Below are 13,718 nucleotides of genomic sequence, written 5' to 3' on the forward strand. Positions count from 1 at the left end.
ATATTAATAAATACAGGCATATATTAATAAATATTAAAAATACACATATATCTTAATTAAATGTATATATGAATTCTCTATCAACTGAGATAAATAACCATGAGCAATGTATATATATATATTTTTTAAGATTTTACTTATTTATTTGACACAGAGAAGAAAACACAAGCAGAGGGAGAAGCAGGCTCCCTGCTGAACAGGGAGCCTGATGTGGGACTCGATCTGAGGACCCTGGGATCATGACCCGAGCTGAAGCAGACTCTTAACTGACTAAGCTACCCAGGCATCCCTCTTTTGTGTTTTTAAATTTACATAGGTAATGTCAGAGTATATCATTGTGCCTGCACATTCTCACTTAAGAATAAGGTTTTTTGAGCTATTAATGTACATATAAAGCCCACATGTTTCCTTTTAACCTCTGTGTTGTTTCCATCACATGAAATTTTCATATACTCATTCCCTTCTCAATTGATATTTCTGCTATTTCTGATTTTTTCCCATTATAAAAATTGCTGCCGTGAAAATCCTTATAAATTCTTCATACATTTATACCATGAGATTTTCTGGGGTACCCCTAGAAGCTGAATTGATGGCATATTTTAATTTTAATTTTATCAGACATGGCCAAATTACTCTCCAAAGTAGCCATATGAATTTACACATCCATCAGCAGTGTATGATAATCTCTACTTTTCCACATCTCACCAATACCTGGTATTTCAGACTTTAGGTTCTGGTTGAATTTCTTCTGGTCTTTTAAATTTTGCTCTCTGATGGGTAAGATGTACTATCTTACTGTTTTAATTTGCATTTCTCATTTTCCTAATGAGTAAAAGTATTTTTCATGCTGTGTTTAATTTGGGGGAAATGCTTTTTCACGTTTTTGTCCATTTTTCTTCTGTGTTTGACTTTTTCTTTCATTGTATTTCCATTTTAAAGAAAATGTCAGAGGACTAAAGACAAAGAATAATAATTAAAGACTTGCCATGTCACCTATCACCTATTAAAACATGACTACTCTTAAGACTGTGGAGCAGGTCCATGAATCAAGAGATAGGGCAATGAAACACACAAATCACTTAAAACAGACATTCATCTACATGAGAATATAATACATGATAAGAGCACATTCATTATTCCTCAAATGGTTTCTGTCAGCTGTTTGAGATACCGATTCCAGTTAGGTCCTTACCTTCTATCATGACCCAAAATAAATACCAGAGAAATTGAAGTGGTAATGTATAGTTTTAAAACTAGTTAAAGAAAATATATGTAAAATTTTTATGTAAGAATGGCAAAGGGGTATGTAAGTGTAAGAATGGAAAATATCACATGGGAAAACTATCAGTGTATTAGGCTATATAGAAATTAACTTCTACCTGTCAAAACATCTTACATTAAAAAGTAGCTGAAAAAAAAGTAGCTGAAAAATTGACAATAGTATTTATGTCAGTGTTAGTATCAATAATGCACAAATAACACCCAATAGAAGAAAGAACACACGTTAGTAAAAAGGAGATAGAGGTGACCAACACACATATTAAAAAGTCAGCCACATTATTATGTAAGCAAAGAAATAAAAACAAAAACAAATAATATAAAATTTTTTCTTATAAAATTGATGTTTTTTCTTTTAATGTGACTGTACAGCTGGAATTGGTACCAAGAGAACATTTTCATACTTTGCTGAAGGGAGTTCAAAAATGGTTTAAACTTTCAGGGAATCAGTTCTACAGAATGTACAAGGAGCCTTGAAGGATTCATAATGTTCAAGGTTATCTATCACAGTCTATTTTATAAAAATGAAAATATGTGATAAATATAAGTACCTGGCTGGCAGTGGTAAAAATTATTAAGTATATGACTATACATTAATTTGGGTTATAAATCCATTATAATGATTTAAAATCATATTTGTAAATAACTATGTATTAAAAAAAAAAAACTACCTCAGACCAGAAGAAATTCGACCAGAGCCTAAAAATTAAACTGTCACAGAGCCTGGATGGCTTAGTCTGTTGAGCATCCAACTCTTGGTTTGGCCCATGTCCTGATCTCAGGATCCTGAAGTGGAGCCCTGCATCAGACTCCACACTCAGCATGGAGTCTGAGATCCTTTCCCTTCATCTCCCTCCCCCTCTACTCGTCCTTGCCCCCTGCACTTGCTCTCTCCTTTTTCTTTCTCTCTCAAATAAATAAATAAATAAATTTTATTTCTAATTTCTTTAGAAATTAAACTGTCACTGGATGGTAGAATTACAAGTTTTATTTTTTTCTCTAGACTATTTTTATATTGTTAAGCAATGACCATGGGTTACTTTTATTATTTGAATTTTTTAATACTAATTATTTGGAAGAGAAAACTTTAGTTTTATTAATTCTACTGAAACTATTTTAGCTTTATCTTGAGTTAATGTTTTGCTTTTTAAAGTAGGTTTTTTTTGTTTTGTTTTGTTTTTTTAAAGATTTTATTTATTTGACAGAGAGAGATCACAAGTAGGCAGAGAGGCAGGCAGAGAGAGAGGAGGAAGCAGGCACCCTGCCGAGCAGAGAGCCCGATGCGGGACTGGATCCCAGGACCCTGAGATCATGACCCGAGCCGAAGGCAGCGGCTTAACCCACTGAGCCACCCAGGCGCCCCTGTTTTGTTTTTTTTAAAGATTTTATTTATTTATTTGACAGACAGAGATCACAATTAGGCAGAGAGGCAGGCAGAGAGAGAGAAGTGGGGAAGCAGCTCCCCACTGAGCAGAGAGCCGGATGTGGGGCTTGATCCCAGGACCCTGGGATCATGACCTGAGCCGAAGGCAGAGGCTTTAACCCACTGAGCCACCCAGGCGCCCCTTAAAGTAGGTTTTTAACAAACTAAAGAAATGTTAAAAAAATGTTAAATGCCACATTTATATGTATGTATATGTGTAAATAGGTAAATAGATACTAAAAATAAAGTAAAAAAATAGTTAAGAATTTGTTTAAGAATATAAATATTGTTTTAATTGTCATGAGGCAGTTCCAAAGTCAATAATCACACATTTTTCCAATTGTCAGTTATATGGGAAGGTTTTGATATTTTATCAGTCATGTTCGTTAATATTAAGTTAATTTAAAGGTATGATAAAATTAACTTGCATAAAATATTCTGTCCAGAACTGAATTTTCAGTAGACAGCCAGTATCAAGTGGGAGTTAAGGCCACAGGTGTTACTTGTGTAATATTTGTAAGCAAGGCAAGTAAAATTCCTTGCTTTACAAGGAAAGTTTTATAATAAGGAATTTTTATTTAGGAAATCACATTTCCTAGTATGAAATCCGAGACTTCCATTTAGAAAAAATGTGCATGTGTATGTACGTGAGCATAGACATACGTATATAAATCTCCTTGAAGGTAGTTTGTACTCTTAAGATTGCTGCCATTTTTCTTCATTTTTAAAAAGTTTTCAATTTTGAAATAGATTTCAAACTTTTTAAAATGTGAACTACAATATACCCTTCTAGATTCACCAACTGTTAACATTTTGTCACATTTTATTACTCCATAATCTGTATGTTATTGTTAATGTCATTGTTTATTTTGCTGAGCCCTTTGAGAATACACTGAAGTCATCATGACTCTGTACTACTAAATGCTTCAGAGATGTCCTATGAACAAGGACATTCTCTTACATAACCACAGAAGAATTATCAAATGTAGGCAATTTAACATCAATACAATGCTGTTACTGTTCAGATGCAAATTTTACCAATTGTCATAATAATGACTTTAATACAACTCTTTATTTTATCAAGGATATAGTCCAGGATCATGTATACTTAGTTGTCATACTTAGTTATTGTAATGATTTAGTCTTCTTTAGTCTGAGGCAGTATCTTAGCTTTTCTTTAAATCTTTCATGATATAAATGTCTTAAAAGTGCAGACAGCTATTTTATAGATTGGTTTTCAATTTGGAATTGTATGTTTCTTTTCTTGTGGTTAGATTCAGGTTATGCTTTTTTGGCAGAAATACTATATGAGTATTGGTATGTCTTTCTCCATGCATCTTGTAAGGAGGCATATAATGTTGCTCATCCCATTATCGGGAATATTAACTTTAATAACTTAAGATGGCATCTGCCATATTTCTCCACTACAGAGTTGATGTTTTCCCCTTTTACAACTAATAAGGAATTTGTGGGGAGATAATCTGAAACTCTGTCTATTATCTGTTCCCCATCAAACTTTCACCCAATGGTTTTTGGGGTTTTATGGTTTGTATTTTAAGTAAACCCTACCCCCAGCACAGGACTTGAACTCGTGACCCTGACGTTGAGTCGCAGGCTCTACTGACTGAGACAGTCAGGTGCCCAGTGGTTTTAACATCTGTTGTACTTGAACCAGTTATTACTGTGAAGATGTCAAAATGATAATTTTCTAATTTCCTCCTTAATTTTCTTCCTTGTACATTTTTTAGCCAGCATTTCATGGGAAGAGCTTGTTCTTTGCCCTTATTTTTTATTTTCTTACGTTTGTTATTACTATCAGTACAGACATGATCCTTTTTTTAATTCAGTAGGTCCATTTTTATCATTTTAACATATTCCCATTATTTCTTGAGGACATTTTTACTTTCTTGCCCCAAAAATATAGCAGGCTTACTTTGTATTTTTCCTGTTAGTGTTCTGGTTCCATCACTTCTCCAAAACAGCCCTGGTTTCTTTTAGTAGAAAACAGTATTTAAATGGCAAATCTTAAAGTCACAATTTTACAATAAAGTGTTAATTTTTGAATAAAAATTGCTTACAGTGTCACAGACTCTGAGTTACAAATTGTTTTCATTTCACCTATGATAATATTCCTGCTATGGAGTTCTCAGGTTTTTAACAGGTATGACTTAGATTATTATAGATTGGCTAAATCCTTCAAATTTTATAACTTTTTTTCCTTATGTTAATAGGCATCTTTCTATTATTATTAGCTCATTCTATTTTATGTCAGTACCCTAAATACTAGATGTTAGCATATCAAATATATATGTTCATAATTTTGATAAATTACTGATTATCATTGAGTATTTGCAGTTTCCAAATTAGTCCAAACTCATACTTAAAGAATGTTAATAAGTTCAGCTGTGGAAGAAATGAGAATGGCAAAATAGTTTAGGTCTCTTACTTTATATGTTTAATAGTAGTTTTCTTTAGAATAAATATAGATATTTCTGGTATTTCTAATTATATACTGTATTTTTGTTAGGTTGTATTTATTCTCAAATAAATGATTTCAATAGAAGTTCTTTAACATTATAAGAATACTGTCTTGAAGAAATTGTGCAAAATTTTTTGATTATGGTTGTATAAAATGTGTAGGTTTCATATTTAATGAATAGAAAGGTGTTATCACTAAGAAAGTCTGCTCTGGATTTTTAAATTACTTGGAATATCTTATAATTGGTTAACTTTGTTGGAAGGAAAGTATTTGGAAATTTTTGATCCATCTTAACTACAAAGAAGTTACATAACTTTTAAGTAATTTTATATTACTATGTTATCTTTCATTCAAATTTGCTTTCCCTTAATAGAATTCTTGTTAGGACTTATGCCTGAAATTTTTTCAGTTAATATTGTACCATCCAGAAAAACAAGGAAAAAAGGACTTCAATACAGGACTTATGATAAAGTATCCCTTTTTCCTCAGTAGTAATTGATTTCTATTCATACAGTTGTTTATGGATTATATTAGATTGAGGAACACACTGCTATAAATGTCACTGGGGGAGAGAGGGTTATTGTTCAAGATTGGAATTCCAAAATATGTTGGAAACAGCACATTGCTTTCCTTTTTCATGTATTTTAATATTATTCATGTATTTCAGAAGATTCCATGCCTATGCCTGATGAAGTAAGCATGCTAACAGCAATTGCACTCTTCCTGTGGTCTGCTAGTAGTGAAATAATAGGAGTCCAGTCATTACAGAATGGCTGCATGAACAGATTTAAAAATGCACTGAATTCATGTGACCCATGGGTAAGTTACACTTAAACAGACAGGTAAACATTCCATATCATCAGTAAAATTTCAGATCAATTCATTAAAATGGGTGAGGCATTATTTGAAAACCCAAATATTTGTTATATGGGTTTTCAGTAGAAAAGCTGGAAAAGATCACTCAGTTTAAGCACTAGGAGACACCTGCAAAAAATTCTCCAGTATCTAAAATATTTGATTAACTCTTCCTTATAATGGTAGAGACTTTGCATGAGTCTATGGTTATTATCTTTCACTGTTTACTTAATGACACCAAAAGCATTAAAGAATAAATTTATATTATTACATGTTTTGATGAACCTGTTAGAAGCCAGTTTTTCTAGAAAATAAAGTTTTTTGGCTTCACAATGTCAAAGTCTAAACTAATGATTCTCAAACCTGCTGCACATCAGAAAAAAACAAACAAACAAACAGCTTAATAACATGATTCCTAGACTCTGCCACTGTCTTCCTAAATCATAAATCTGTATTTTGAAAACATTGCCCAATATTATGTCCAGTAAGGTCTAGCAACTTCTCTTCTACCAAAGTGCTGAAACAGCTTTATTCCACTATTTATCCCATATAGTGATGGGCCTTCCTTTTATCTTACCTTCCTTCCTTTTTTTAAAAAATTTTTATTTGGGGTTACTATGAAGTCCTTTCATGCTAAAGTGAATGAGATTTTACTCCTTTTACCAATGAGATTTTACTTTCTAGGCCTGGAAAGGTTAAATAAGCATAAGCTCATTTCCAGAGAATTCAAATGAATTTGAGTTGTCTACCGGGGGTATTTTTATAGCATTGTTTGACATCATTTAGATACTAGCCTTCCTTACTAAATATGTTAGGTTAAAATGGAAGGGACAATTTTCAAACAAAGGAAAAATTAAAAACATAAATTGGAGTTCCTGGTTTATAGCTTCTACCATACTATAGAAAGAAATGAATTATGTAAGCTTGGTAATTTGGCAGTTACCATATAAGGAATATTTATTTAATTTCTTTTGTTTTTTTTTTTTTAGTTAGCTTATTAGAAGTTTCGTTATTCTAACTTTATTTCTATAAATAGAAAATGGTATTAATTCATCCCACAGTTCTATTTTCATCATGCAGTATCATATCTTTTCAGCATATATTAAGTTGCAATGTGATTGTACAGCAAATGAGAACTATCACACATGTTAATTAATAAAATTATTTTCTTATATAGGTCCAAGCCAAGTGTTATCAGCTTCTCCTCTCAGTCTTCCAACATTCCAATCGTGCCCTTTCAACTCCGTATATCCATTCCTTGGCTCCAATAGTGGTTGAAAAGCTGAAAGCTGTTGAAAGAAACAGACCAGCCAGTAGCACAGAACTTTTAGCTGTTCAAGAAGGAATCAAAGTTCTGGAAACATTAGTTGCTCTTGGGGAAGAACAAAACAGTAAGTATTCTTATAAAAAGCCAGCAGTCCAAAATGAACTGTATTTTATATATATTTCATATGTATATATCTTACTTGATATTAGATACAGGCCATTGCAACAGTAAGTTTACTAAGGAGTGGTTACTATAGAAAGCTTAATATTTTGGTCATGCTACTGACATAATATATTGAGTTATTTATATTCATTTTTTTATGAGCAAGAAGTTAAATTACTGATGGCCTTTCAACACACTGATTTTTTTTTTCTAGGAATGTACTCTTTAAGAATTAGGAAAATGTGGGTATTTAATAAGTTTATAAAAGTAATTTAGTATGGTGTTCATAATAGAAATACAGAAGCTTTATAACAAATAGAATCAGATTAGTATTAGTACCAAACATCATTATTAAAATACCTCCAATTTTTAAACTTAAAAATTATTTTTATTTGGGGCGCCTGGGTGGCTCAGTGGGTTAAGCCTCTGCCTTTGGCTCGGGTCATGATCCCAGGGTCCTGGGATCGAGCCCCGCATTGGGCTCTCTGCTCGGCGGGAAGCCTGTTTCCTCCTCTCTCTCTCTCTGCCTGCCTCTCTGCCTACTTGTGATCTCTCTCTCTCTATGTCAAGTAAATAAATAAAATCTTTAAAAAAAATTATTTTTATTTAATGAAAAGTTACCACATACGTCCATTTAATCAGAGACTTCCGCAGCTTAATACCTATTCCTCTTTATTCCCTTGATTTCATCATAATCTAAAATTTCTTTTAAAAAAAATGACTTAATTGCAGCAGAAAGACTATACTTTTTAAGCTAATATCTTATGATTGAACATTAGGTGTTTCCAGTTTTTCAAAATCATAAATAACTGAGATGAGTATACTTGTACAGATATGTTTGCACACATTATTTATTATAGCTATCAGATAAAATACTTAATATGAAATTACTGGGGGTTGAAAGGAATGTACATTTTAAAGACTTTTAATATATATTGCTAGATTACTCTCCAGATAACAATGACATCCATTTTTTTTCTATTGTAAGTTTTTTCTTCTTCCCTTGAAAAAATTTTTACAGGAAATTGGAAAGGTAGTAGAGACTTTGAAAAGTTACTGTAAGAGCTTCCCTATAAAACAACAATCCAGAGGTGCCTGGGTGGTGTCTGACTCTTGGTTTTGGCTCCATTGGTGGTCTCGGGTCCTGAAATTGAACCCTGAGTCAGGCTCTGTGCTCTGTGCTTGGAGTCTGCTTGTCCCTCTCCCTCCCCCTCTACTGTTCCCCACCAACACACACATATGTGAATGCTCTCCCTCTCAAATGAGTAAATAAAATCTTTTAAAAATAGTAATAATCCAGAACTATGATAGTGGAAAAGGAGAAATGCAGAGGTGATGATGAAAAAAAAAATTCATCTTACTTGATGAGTGACTAGTTATAGGGAGCAAGAGAAAGAGAAGAGCTGAACAGGACTATGTTACGTGGAAGAAACATGGAAGCAGTGTCAGAATTGGGAAAGTCAGGAAGAAGGATTTTTTGAGAGTTGATAAGTTTAATTGAAATTAGATATTAATAGATTATTTGAATAGAAATGTTGTGACTGACATCATGGTCTATGTTTGTGGCCATGATGGCGAAAACCAAAGGTAAATTGTGGCCATCACATTATTTCGTATATGCTCATTCATTTATTCATTGATTTGACGTTACCTTCCTGACGAATGCCATCATACCCTCTTTTTTTTTTTTTTAAGATTTTATTTACTTATTTGACAGAGAGAGACCACAGTAGACAGAGAGGCAGGCAGAGAGAGAGAGAGAGGGAAGCAGGCTCCCTGCTGAGCAGAGAGCCCGACGCGGCACTCGATCCCAGGACCCTGAGATCATGACCTGAGCCGAAGGCAGCGGCCTAACCCACTGAGCCACCCAGGCACCCACCATCATACCCTCTTAATAGGACTCATTTACCTTTGGTTTTTGTATGCATTTGGCCTTATATTTATCTTAATTTTTTTAATGCCAATTTTATTATACTTAAAAGTCTTTCTATAATACAAAACATCTGTTATCTCAGTGAAGCAGTCTATTAAAAAATGAAGAAACCAGAATAATGCTTATTGCTATTAAGATATGTCTGAGGTATATCTCACTAACACTTAAAATTATAATATATAGTTACGTAAAATATAGTAATGTAATTCCCAGAAGACAAATTTTCATCTTTTAAATTTGTTTTATCACCCACCTTTCTTCACAACAGTTACAAATGCTAATTTTTTTGTTTTTAACTTTATAATATTCATTAAAGAAATAGGCAATGAGTGTTTCTTCACCCAGCATGACCAGGGTGATAAGCTAAAGACATTGGAATTATATTTGAATCTTAATTCTTTTTTTTAAAGATTTTATTAATTTATTTGACAGACAGAGATCACAATTAGGCAGAGAGGCAGGAAGCAGGCTCCCTGCTGAGCAGAGAGCCTGATGTGGGGCTTGATCCCAGGACCCTGGGACCATGACCTGAGCTGAAGGCAGAGGATTTAACCCACTAAGTCACCCAGGTGCCCCTGAATCTTAATTCTTGTTCATATTCTTGATTCAATCTGTTACTCAAAACTTGTCCTATCTTTTTTGGAAACTTCTCTGGGATTCAGGAGAATCTTGGTTCCTATTCTTGTACCTAATCATCTCAATTAAATAGCTCTAAATGTTTCCTAACAGTTTTCTAATAGTTTCCTAACAGGTATGTTTCTTCCTCTCATTTCTAATTACACAAACAGATTTAACCTGCATCAGATCTCATTTTTTTCAAGAAATGTTGCTCAATTACTCAGCCCACTCTCATCTTTCCCTTCATACAATTTCTTTGGCAGTTATAATCAACCTTATTCTTTGGCTTTGTGGTTTTAAGATAATAACTAAAACTATAAAATCCTAAAGTATTCTTCCACTTTATGAGGCTTTTGAGGAACTATATCTCAAATGTTCCCTATAGGTTTTTAGCATTTAGTTCTCTAATTGTTTGATGTGCTGGATACCCTTTTCAACTAGGCACTAACAGCTTTAAGTTGAAAGCTGTTGATGAATTATGTATTTCCTAAAATTCCTAGCACATTTCTAGATACTTGATGGGTACTTAAATAATTTATATTTTTTCCAGTTAATTAACTGTTAAAATCAAAACCTTGCTTTTCAACCTGATGTTGAAAACCTTGTCTGCTTTAGTATGCACAGTGTACTGAAGATAATTTCATATTTATTTGGTGATTCATTATTATATCTTATATAGAAGTTCTTATTATACAATACTGTTATAATTCTGTGTGAGGGAAATTGAGTTAAGTCTAGCTAATTGGAGAATTCTTGGGACTTTTAAAATATCAGCTTGCTACCTTTCTTCTGAAACTTTGTCATGGAAGAATATCCAACTGATAAAAACTTCTGAGGGGTTTTCAAGGCAAAGGATGTTTGTGTTTGTTCATTCATTCAACAAGTAGTTATTGAGTGCCTGCTGCATACCAGGTATGTTCTAGTCATGAAATAACTACACAAAGATCCCTGCTCTCATGGAGCTTATATCATAGTGCAAAAACAGAGACAGTGAACATTCCCCCCCCTTGGGTATATCTGTATCTATATTATATATAAACATAAAATTTTGTATAGATAAACATTGTCTACATATATCTATATACATAGTTTTATATAGAAGTGAAAGTGGATAGAACTATATTAATTTTGGATATAGATATAATAGATGATGAATTAGGAAGATGCTATGCAGAAAAAAAACACAGCAGGGAAAGAAGATGTTGAGGGACAGAATGGGATTAGGGTTCCGGAAAGGTCTAATGATTGTTATCATTGTATTTCTTGACGTCAGTGAATGTTGTATTCCACATTCTGTATCAGATGTTTCCTGCTCCCCTGCAACCTTGGCTACTGTCATTCTACAAACGTTAACAAAAGTGGAAAAAATTATTATTCTCAGTGTTGATTATCAGATACATATGTATACATGATCACGTTTTTTAAAGAAAAATACCAGCTTTAATGAAATTTATATTCCAGGATGAAGTTGTTAATATGGGTTTATCTTTCCTATGCTATCCTCCCTATTCTGAAATACCCTGAAAAATGTCATGATCTTACTCTAGACTAGACAGAGAGACTAGTAAATGGGATGGGATTAAACTTCCAAATAAATCTTGAAGGGCTTAGAGTATATGTCAACCAGACACAGGCTCTTGGGTTTTTTTAACCCTAAATTCTACATATTTGCTTCTTTTTGAGATATTTTTCCTTCACTTATTGTGGAGTTTACTGTGGTAAATAAAATGGTGGTGATAAAATGGGAAATAGTTGTATTTCTATTTTTAAAAGAAGGAAATACCTAGTTTTAGTTAAATAATAGTAAATTGATGCTGTTCAGGTTTATCTTTCCTATGCTATCCTCCCTATTCTGAAATACCCTGAAAAATGTCATGATCTTACTCTCAGAATACATTCCACCAGATGGTAGTTGTAGAGTACTTACTCCTTTTTACCCTTTTAGCCAGTATTTTTTCACTTTTTTTTCTTTTTTTGGTAAGTAGGCACCTCACCCAGCATGGAGCCCAATGGGGGCTTAAACTCATGACCCTGAGATCAAGACCCAAGCTGGGAAAGAGTTGGACACTTAACCGACTGAGCCACCCAGGTGTCCCTAGCCAGTATTTTTTTTTTTTTTTAACAAAACAAGATAAACTAAAATATGCAGTCTTAATAAACTTGGTCTCCAAGCCAAACATAGCCTGGCATTAAGTAAATATTTAATATTAATATTAATTAATATTGAATATTTAATATTAATTGTTGTTGATGTCTAAGACAGATTCTATTTGATAATGTTTTATTGTGACCGAGACTACTGTGGTAATCACCTATCTTAAAGTTTATTGTAATTGACAGATTTGTGATGATCTTCAGACCTTATCATTGTTCCTTGCAGGAGTCCAGTTACTTGCCCTTTTAGTTCCCACTTTGATCTCTTACCTGCTGGATGAAAATTCTTTTGCCTCAGCAAGTACAGTTTCCAAAGATCTTCATGAGTTTGCACTCCAGAATTTAATGCATATTGGACCTCTGTATCCACACGCTTTCAAGACAGTAATGGGAGCGGCTCCTGAGTTGAAAGTACGTTTGGAAACTGCTGTTCGAGCAAGCCAAGCCAGCAAAGCTAAAGCAGCCACCAGGCAGCCAACCCCTGCTGTACATTCTGCACCAACAATTAAGCTAAAAACCAGTTTTTTTTAACTTGATATTCCATTCATTTTTATTTATATTGTCAACTGGCAACTAATTAGTGATCGCCATTGTACCTTTCTGGGCTATAGGTCCTACTTCATTTGTATATGAGTATTGTATGCTTCTAAGTAGGTTAAGTAAAATGATGCTCATGCCATTTTCTGATTTGAAAGGGGTAATTGTTTTTATCATGGGGTAGATGTGCTCTCCTTTTTTTCCCTGTAATATTTCTTTTTTATTAATTTATTTTTTAAATACTGAGCCATAGTCTCTTAAATTTAAGTGCTAAAAACAATTGTATCATGTTGGGCAGCCTATTGGTATTGTCAGGAAAAAATAAGTCAATATTCAACATCTGTCATGAAAAAATTTAACTGAGAAACAAGCAGAATTTAGATTTTGAAGTAACTCAAATAATGGAAAATGTTTCATGGTGTATATAATATGAATAAAGTCACACTTTCTTAGCATTTCTCAGAATGTCCTTATCTTTCTGATAGATCTTTTTACTTCCATGTTAGATAACTAAATTATGTCTGTATTTTAGGTGTTAGCTGAATTAAAGCTCTCATTGAAAGATCCATTAAAATGTTTCAAATGTGGAATAATGTTCTCCTTTTTTTTTTTTCATGGCTAAAATTTGGCCTTGGTTATGTTTTATAATTATAGAACAGAGCATTGAGTTCTGACTGTGATGGTTAGTTTCATTCATCAAATATTTATTGAGCACCTACTGTGTATGAAGCATCAAGCTAAGTCCTGAAGGGCATACAAAAATGTATTTGTCATAATTATGATAAGGCCAGTCTTTTGTGAATCGGAATTTAATTTTACCCTATCCAATAGATAATTGATGAGATGAGTGTTTGCCACAGTGTTGAGCAACTCTTAAACACCAGGTTTTACCAGTATACCTAGACTGCAGTATCAATAGAAAGTTACCTTTTGGAATATTCCAGATGCTTACCTGTTTGTCATCTGCTGCCACTGACTCACTCTCACGCCCTCACCAGCTGGCAGCTCCCAT

General features: G+C 33.3%; 1 protein-coding gene across 6 annotated transcripts in view; it reads left to right on the forward strand.

Moving 5' to 3' along the window:
• The window catches only part of HEATR5B (HEAT repeat containing 5B), a 105,105-nt gene extending 91,809 nt beyond the window's left edge, over positions 1 to 13,296 (forward strand). For 3 of the 6 annotated variants that reach the window (XM_082745302.1, XM_082745303.1, XM_082745304.1), the window contains 3 exons: positions 5,848 to 5,999; positions 7,213 to 7,426; positions 12,396 to 13,296. In XM_082745302.1, the coding sequence (XP_082601428.1) occupies positions 5,848 to 5,999; positions 7,213 to 7,426; positions 12,396 to 12,700 (671 nt within the window). In that variant the 3' untranslated portion in view covers positions 12,701 to 13,296. The remainder of the gene's footprint in view (positions 1 to 5,847; positions 6,000 to 7,212; positions 7,427 to 12,395) is intronic. The other 3 variants (XM_082745305.1, XM_082745306.1, XM_082745307.1) reach the window with 1 other exon arrangement.
• Positions 13,297 to 13,718: the final 422 nt, after the last annotated feature.

This window comes from Mustela nivalis, assembly GCF_964662115.1.
Source record: "Mustela nivalis genome assembly, chromosome: 8".
Taxonomy (NCBI): Eukaryota; Metazoa; Chordata; class Mammalia; order Carnivora; family Mustelidae; genus Mustela; species Mustela nivalis.